Below are 9025 nucleotides of genomic sequence, written 5' to 3' on the forward strand. Positions count from 1 at the left end.
CTCTGAATCCAAACAATTGGACTTGCGCCACCAGACTGAGTAAGGCGGGTGAGATGGCGGTGGTAAGATAACGATGTTGCGTTCAAAGATGGATAACGACACCGACGTGCCACCGATGTGATGACCACATCAGCTAACCATAATGAAAAAGCTTCCACAAGTCCAAAACCCAGCACACCCCATCCCCATCGACTCGATCTGCCCATCTCCAACACAAGATGCATCACAGGGCACTTCCCAGCGTTCCCATACGCCAGCCCCCCACGAACACATAACATAAATGCAGAAATGTTCATTTCATGGTGTCGCGTTATTCCCCCTGCCTTTTGGTTGGCAAAGTCAAAATGCAAACGCGCGAGTCGGGCGTCGCGACAAAACTGCCTAACAATCAAAATGAGGGTCGAAAAAAGGGGGGAAACGGTGCTTTGCCTAGCCATCACACCACGCCGGGTTGATCATTCCATATTCGAGGGGGCTTAGCAAAAACGGAGAAATCTCCACATATTTGCATTAATGATGCCTTTACCAAAAAAATATTTTTGGAGAAGAAGCTTTTGATGCTTTGATTCAGGCCATTTGTGACATAACATGTTCATGGCCCAAATGGCCTGAATCAAAGCATCAAAAGAGAAATGCAGGGTAGGGAGTCGGTAACAACAAATACACAAAAATGTCAACACGTGCGATCAACTTCGGCAATGGTAGATAGAGTGCAGGTTAACAATCAAGAGCGGCACACAAGGACATCTTTCTGCTCTGAAAAATGAAAATTATGCGCTCCCCTTCTCCATGTGATGGTTGCGCGTTGAAAATGTGCCGCAGAACTCAGCCTCCTATCTCATCTCCCGCACCTATGACAGTAACGATCAAAACAAAGTAATGTTAGAAACATATGAAGAAGGCCAACAAATTGTCTGGAAACTAAATGATCAAAAAAAAATGCATCCAGCGCAGCCCCGCGGCGAAGAAGGATGCATATGCCGGACTTGCCAGGCCGTAGCAGCATGTAATCTGTGTCCTTAGCGTTGCTAAATGCATCCGGAAGCTGTCATACAAAAATAGTAATCCCACGGCATACATCATGTACAACACGCGTCTACCACTATGGCGCATGGGTCATCGTTCGGAATGCCTCGTTTCTTTGGGAAGATAGGCTTAGATACCTCGACGACCCACCGGTCACCGCGCTCTGCAGTGACGCGAAGACGGAACATGCCGAGCTCCTCGCCTGGCTCAGCATGCGCCTGAGGATGTCCGTCGAAGAAGGCCTTGTCGCTGTCGATGATGCGAAGCAGGTACAGACGGCGGAAGGGATGTGCTGGATGATGTCATCGCGAGGGAGCCAGTGACCATTTGTAGAGATGGGCCCCAGGATTGTACGCTTAGTGTATCCCCTTGGGCAGCCCCTTTCTCTCACGACGACTTCGGCGCTGTCGCATGCGAAGACGGTCTCGAAACCAACCTGCCCGGCGAGCGCCGCTACGACCTCCGAAGCCTTTGGAGCTCCATGGTCCAGGAGCTCCATAGAGGCCTCCGAAGCCGAGGGAGGTGCCTCCATTCGCTCGCAGGCAAAGCCAACTGCACGATGACCCCAAGCATAGGGGGGCTGCGGTTTGCGATGAACTCCGCCTGGAACTCCTTTCTTGACGCCAGATAAAGCCACTCCCTCGACACCGCGCTGGAATGCAGAAGGCTCTTCAAGCCATCAACGCGACGGAGAACTTCCTCTACGAGCTCGCTTAAGGAAAGAACCTTGTGCGTGGATGCCTCACCGTCGCTTGTGGTGTGTGGTACGATGGCGGGCCATGGGTGCTGCTAGCGGAGGAATTGTTGTGTGGGGGCGAAAGTGATGATACTGGTGGTTCTCGCATGGTGGTGTATGTCCCTGCCGGTGCATGGCAAAAACGAGCATGTGGGGCCGTCTGAAAAACGGCTTTTGCTCGCCAGCATGCACCTATGGCGCGATACCCAACACAGTGTCACGGACGGATACGGGCAGCGGCGCAGGTAGGTCCAGAGCGTTTGACTAGTACCCAATCGTTGGTCATGCCATGGTCAAACAGCCATGCGCGCGCGAGAGGTGATGCCCGTTATAATTCTGCATGCACTACGGGGAGTACAGTTAGCATGCATGTGCGCACCTCCTGTGGTGCCCATGTATTCCTGTGAAAACCGAAAAAGAATGTTGTAACCCGCTGAAAATTGCATCTAGTTGCACGCCATGGGGAGAACTGCCTCCAGTTGTATCCAGATTACACGGGGAGAACTGCCTCTAGTTGCACGCCATGGGGAGTTTTAGTAGTTTGGAGCAGCTAAGTGCTAACACCTGAGCTTACTAATATTGAAAGAAGTCCACATAACCCCCTCAAATTTCAAAAACCGGCCACTTAACCCCCTCAACTCTAAAGCCGGGTATTTAACCCCCTGATATTTAGAAAACCAGACAAAACACCCCCACACATTGTTATAAGCGGTTTCACTAGGCAGTTTTGCAATGCGGCATGAGTTACACTGGTAGAAAAAGAGGCTTCCGTCCAGCCCCATTAGTCGCGAAACTGTAGGAACCGCGACTAATGAAGTCTTTAGTCGCGGTTCGGCAGACGAACCGCGACCAAAGGCTTGGGCCAGGGCGCTCGGTGGCCAGCTGGTGCACGTGAGGGGCTTTAGTCGCGGTTGGCCAGGCCAACCGCGACTAAAGGTGCCCAAAGGCCTTTAGTCGCGGTTGGCCTGGCCAACCGCGACTAAAGCTCCTCCCCTATATATACCAGTTCAGCGCACTCACTTAGCCATTTGGTGCCACTTCTCTTCACAAGGGGGTGTAGGTTTGCTTTTGGTTCCTCTTATGCACACAAGGTGTTTGATGAAATGCCCAACAGCGTGAAACAAACATGATATGAAGTGTTGGAGCCACACTTGAGGTTCCTCCTCGATCGCGGTTAGCAACTTGAACCTTTCATGCATGTGTGTCATTGATAAAATATGCATGTGTGTTGTTCATTGTTTAATTTCTATTGTTTATAGCTAGTTACTTTAACAAATGCATGATGGTTAATTATATATTTTATATTATAATAATGCAGATGAATCGGCAATGGATGTACGGTAACCGACTCTCCCGCGAGTTCACTACGGGTTTGAAAGATTTCCTCGTAGTGGCTAATGCGAACAAGCAGAAGGGTTTTGTTATCTGTCCATGTGTTGACTGTAAGAATCAGAAGGGTTACTCTTCCTCAAGAGAAGTTCACCTGCACCTGCTTCGGCACGGTTTCATGCCAAGCTATAATTGTTGGACCAAGCATGGAGAAAGAGGGGTTATAATGGAAGAAGATGAAGAAGGGGATGATTTCATCGATGAAAGCTATCTTGCTCATTTCGGTGATACTTTCATGGAGGATGCTGAAGGTGAAGGGGAAGGTGAAGGGGAAGGTGAAGGGGAAGGTGAAGGTGAAGGTGAAGAAGAGGCACGTGATGAGACCGTTGATGATCTTGGTCGGACCATTGCTGATGCACGGAGACGCTGCGAAACTGAAAAGGAGAGGGAGAATTTGGATCGCATGTTAGAGGATCACAGAAAGTCGTTGTACCCTGGATGCGATGATGGTCTGAAAAAGCTGGGCTGCACACTGGATTTGCTGAAATGGAAGGCACAGGCAGGTGTAGCTGACTCGGCATTTGAAAACTTGCTGAAAATGTTGAAGAATATGTTTCCAAAGAATAACGAGTTGCCCGCCAGTACGTACGAAGCAAAGAAGGTTGTCTGCCCTCTAGGTTTAGAGGTTCTGAAGATACATGCATGCATCAACGACTGCATCCTCTACCGCGGTGAATACGAGAATTTGAATGAATGCCCGGTATGCACTGCATTGCGTTATAAGATCAGAGGCGATGACCCTGGTGACGATGTTGAGGGCGGGAAACCCAGGAAGAGGGTTCCCGCCAAGGTGATGTGGTATGCTCCTATAATACCACGGTTGAAACGTCTGTTCAGGAACAAAGAGCATGCCAAGTTGTTGCGATGGCACAAAGAGGACCGTAAGTCGGACGGGGAGTTGAGACACACCGCAGATGGAACGCAATGGAGAAAGATCGATAGAGAGTTCAAAGATTTTCCAGCTGACGCAAGGAACATAAGATTTGGTCTAAGTACAGATGGCATGAATCCTTTTGGCGAGCAGAGCTCCAGCCATAGCACCTGGCCCGTGACTCTATGCATCTACAACCTTCCTCCTTGGTTGTGCATGAAGCGGAAGTTCATTATGATGCCAGTGCTCATCCAAGGTCCGAAGCAACCCGGCAACGACATCGATGTGTACCTAAGGCCATTAGTTGATGAACTTTTACAGCTGTGGGGCAGACCTGGTGTCCGTGTGTGGGATGAGCACAAAAAAGAGGAATTTAACCTACGAGCGTTGCTTTTCGTAACCATCAACGATTGGCCTTCTCTTAGTAACCTTTCGGGACTGTCAAATAAGGGATACAATGCATGCACGCACTGCTTACATGAGACTGAAAGTGTACATTTGCCAAATTGTAAGAAGAACGTGTACCTTGGGCATCGTCGATTTCTTTCGAAAATTCATCCAGTAAGAAAGAAAGGCAAGCATTACAACGGCAAGGCAGATCACCGGCCGAAGCCTGCGGAACGCACTGGTGCTGAGGTATTTGATATGGTCAAGGATTTGAAAGTCATCTTTGGAAAGGGTCCTGGCGGACAATCAGTTCCGAAGGGAGCTGACGGGCACGCAGCCATGTGGAAGAAGAAATCTATATTCTGGGAGCTAGAATATTGGAAAGTCCTAGAAGTCCGCTCTGCAATCGACGTGATGCACGTTACGAAGAATATTTGCGTGAACCTCCTAAGCTTCTTGGGCGTGTATGGGAAGACAAATGATACAAAGGAAGCACGGCAGGACCAGCAACGTTTGAAAGACCCTGATGACCGGCATCCGGAATGGTTTCAAGGTCGTGCCAGCTACGCTCTGACCAAAGAAGAGAAGGTCATCTTTTTTGAATGCCTGAGCAGTATGAAGGTCCCGTCTGGATTCTCGTCCAATATAAAGGGAATAATAAACATGGCGGAGAAAAAGTTCCAAAACCTGAAGTCTCACGACTGCCACGTGATTATGACGCAATTGCTTCCGATTGCTTTGAGGGGGCTCCTGCCGGAAAATGTTCGAGTAGCCATTGTGAAGCTATGTGCATTCCTCAATGCAATCTCTCAGAAGGTAATCAATCCAGAAGATCTACCACGGTTACAGAACGATGTGATCCAATGTCTTGTCAGTTTCGAGTTGGTGTTCCCGCCATCCTTCTTCAATATTATGACGCACCTCTTGGTTCACCTAGTCGAAGAGATTTTCATTCTCGGTCCTGTATTTCTACACAATATGTTCCCCTTCGAGAGGTTCATGGGAGTATTAAAGAAATATGTTCGTAACCGTGCTAGGCCAGAAGGAAGCATCGCCAAGGGCTATGGAAATGAGGAGGTAATTGAGTTTTGTGTTGACTTTGTTCCTGACCTTAAGCCGATTGGTCTCCCTCGATCGCGGCACGAGGGGAGACTAAGTGGAAAAGGCACGATCGGAAGGAAATCAACGACATGTATGGACGGCCATTCTTTGACTGAAGCACACCACACTGTACTGACCAATTCCAGCTTGGTGGCTCCGTACTTTGAGAAACACAAGAATATTTTACGCTCGGACAACCCGGGGAAGCCTGAATCCTAGATTAGGAAGGCCCACATGGAGACTTTCGGCAGTTGGTTGAGAAAACATTTAATGAATGACAATGATGTTGTAGATCAGCTGTACATGTTGGCCAAGACACCATCTTCGACTATAACGACTTTCCAAGGGTACGAGATAAATGGGAATACATTTTACACGATCACCCAAGATAAAAAGAGCACCAACCAAAACAGTGGTGTCCGCTTTGATGCAGCAACCGAGAATGGGCAAAAGGTCACATATTATGGTTACATAGAGGAGATATGGGAACTTGACTATGGACCCTCCTTTAAGGTCCCTTTGTTCCGGTGCAAATGGTTCAAGCTAACAGGAGGTGGGGTAAAGGTGGACCAGCAATACGGAATGACAATGGTGGATTTCAACAATCTTGGTTACCTTGACGAACCGTTCGTCCTAGCGAAAGATGTCGCTCAGGTTTTCTATGTGAAGGACATGAGTAGCAAACCGAGGAAACAGAAAGATAAGAAAACGATCAGTACATCATGCGATGATCCAAAGCGCCACATTGTTCTTTCAGGGAAAAGAAACATCATGGGAGTGGAGTACAAGACAGACATGTCAGAAGATTATAATATGTTTGCTGAAATTCTGCCCTTCAAAGTGAACACCGACCCAAGCATTAAGTTAAATGATGAGGATGCTCCATGGATACGGCACAATCGTAAGCAAGCAGGGACACAAGGGAAGAAATGATGTGTAATAATTTATTGTACCAAACTTTGTTGAATGGATCATGTGAATTATATTACCCGTGATGTGTTTGGTGTCCATTTTCGAATGATTCGAGATACCACTGATTCAATGTGTTTTATTTTTCTGAATTTTTTGATATAATATTTGTGTTTTTAACATATTGAATTGAATTAGTTTTATTTTTCTGAATTTTTTGATATATTATTTGTATTTTTAACATTTTGAATTGAATTAGTTTTATTTTTCTTAATTTTTTGATATATTATTTGTATTTTTAGAATTTTGAATTCAATTAGTTTTATTTTTCTGAATTTTTTGATATAATATTTGTGTTTTTAACATATTGAATTGAATTAGTTTTATTTTTCTGAATTTTTTGATATATTATTTGTATTTTTAACATTTTGAATTGAATTAGTTTTATTTTTCTTAATTTTTTGATATATTATTTGTATTTTTAGAATTTTGAATTGAATTAGTTTTATTTTTCTAAATTTTTTGATATAATATTTGTGTTTTTAACATATTGAATTGAATTAGTTTTATTTTTCTGAATTTTTCGATATATTATTTGTATTTTTAAGATTTTGAAAAAGAAAAAGTATTTTAAAAATACCTTTAGTCGCGGTTGGCCGGCCCAACCGCGACTAAAGGTCGTTGCGCGCGGGAACGAAAAACCCGCCAAAAAAGCCCTTTAGTCGCGGGTCGCCTCCCCAACCGCGACTAAAGGTTACCCTTTAGTCGCGGGTCGCCTCTCCAACCGCGACTAAAGGTTGCCTTTAGTCGCGGGTCGCCTCCCCAACCGCGACTAAAGGGGGGGCTATAAATACAAGGGCCCGACCCGTCGCGGGCATTTCTCGTCTTCTCCGATTCTCTGCCGCGCCGAAGGCCTGCCGCCGTCGTCGCCCTCGCCCTCGACGCCGCCCGCCGTCGCCCTCGCCCTCGACGCCGCCCGCCGTCGCCCGCCGCCCCCTCTCGCCCACGTACGGCGCCCGCTGCCCCCTCTCGCCGTTGTACGCCGCTCGCCATCGCCCGCCGCCCCCTCTCGGCCATGTCCGTCGCCCGCCGCCCCCTCTCGCCCATGCCGGCCGGCCTCCCTCGCCCACCGCGCCGCCTCTCGCCCGCCCTCAACGCCGTCGCCCGCCGTCGCCCACCGCCCCCTCTCGCCCACGTACAGAGAGCTAGCGAGATCGTGGAGAGGGAGAGAGAATTTTTTTTGTTCTTTTTAATTTTAACTAGTTAATTAGTTTAACAAAAACGGTAAAATAACTTAACAAAAAACGTATAACCGTAAAATAACTTAATTAACAAAAAACGTATAACTTAACAAATAATCGTAAAATTTGATAATTAACAAAAAAAACGTATATACGGAGAGGGGGCGGCGAGGGGGGCGGCGATGCGCGCGGTGTTTTTTTAGGGATCGAGAGGGGGCGGCGAGGGTTATACATGTGTGTTGTCCTCGCCTCCCTCTCCGTGACGCCGTCGTCTGCCGCCCCGTCTCGCGCTCTACCGCGACACCCTCTCCCACCCCTTCCTCGCCCCCTCCTTTTGCCACCGCCCTTTCGCCACCGCCACCGCCACCGCCCCCCTTCTTCACTTAATTAATTTGTTTTTACTACATGTTTTCAGGACTGACATAATGGCGGACGATAGAGCTGACCCGATTATGGACAACTATGATCCGGACGGTGAAGCACATATGTTCGGCATCATAAACGGCGATATTCTATATGTGCCGACCGGACAAGAAGAAGATGGTATCTCTTCTTATCTGAACCTTGACGGTGAAGATGAAGGGCGCCGTCAGCAAGATGATGCCGAACAAACGTCGATAAACGACGATCTTCAAATGGAAGTAGCAACCACCTCCGGCGCCGAGGTATATATATACATTGAGCCTCTGGTGATACAAACTAACTGATTTGAATAAATATGTGTGGACTAACGCGCGCGACTCTCTTTCTTATTTTAGCCCTCAGCCGGATCGTCGAAACAATCGAGTACGTCATCAAAGCATGGCGCAACCAAGACGATGAAACAAGGAGAAACATGCACCATCGAGGTTGTCGACAGTGCAACCGGCAGGCCGCTGGAGCCCCGCAAGAACGCCACCAAGTTTGTCAACCAATGCGGAGCCATTGTTAGAGACAACGTCTCGATCACCGTCCAGGAGTGGAATAAGCCAAAGAAGGCACGAATTGCTGGTTTCACTTTTGTCGATAAGAGAACAAAAAAAGATTGCTTCAAGAAGCTTATGGAACATTTCGTTCTACCTCCGGAATACAACAAATTCGATGAGGAGGGTAACAAGATTGAGGAAAACAAGGAGAGGAGGAGGCTAGTCAAACAGTTCGGTCTTCATAAGATGGCCGACGCATTCCAGAAATTCAAGCAAAATCTAGCCCATGACTTTGTCAAGCAGAACAAGACTCCGGATTTCAAAGGACAATATGAGAAACTGAAACATGATTGGCCAGAATTTGTGAAGCAAAAGAAATCGGAGCAGTTCATTCAAATATCGAAAAAATAAGGAAAATGCGGCTAAGAAGGAGTACAATCATATATGGGGCCAGGAGGGT

General features: G+C 47.4%; 1 protein-coding gene across 1 annotated transcript; it reads right to left on the reverse strand.

Moving 5' to 3' along the window:
• Window positions 1-689: 689 nt before the first annotated feature.
• LOC123094732 (uncharacterized) lies at window positions 690-1834 on the reverse strand. The gene is made up of 2 exons (XM_044516663.1): window positions 1164-1834; window positions 690-851 (listed from the first exon to the last, which is right to left on the reverse strand). Exons 1-2 carry the CDS (start codon window positions 1556-1558, stop codon window positions 839-841), a joined length of 408 nt encoding a protein of 135 aa, XP_044372598.1. The 5' UTR covers window positions 1559-1834; the 3' UTR covers window positions 690-838.
• Between the last annotated feature and the right edge of the window lie 7191 nt (window positions 1835-9025).

Source organism: Triticum aestivum, chromosome 4B (genome assembly GCF_018294505.1).
Source record: "Triticum aestivum cultivar Chinese Spring chromosome 4B, IWGSC CS RefSeq v2.1, whole genome shotgun sequence".
In the NCBI taxonomy this organism is placed as follows: Eukaryota; Viridiplantae; Streptophyta; class Magnoliopsida; order Poales; family Poaceae; genus Triticum; species Triticum aestivum.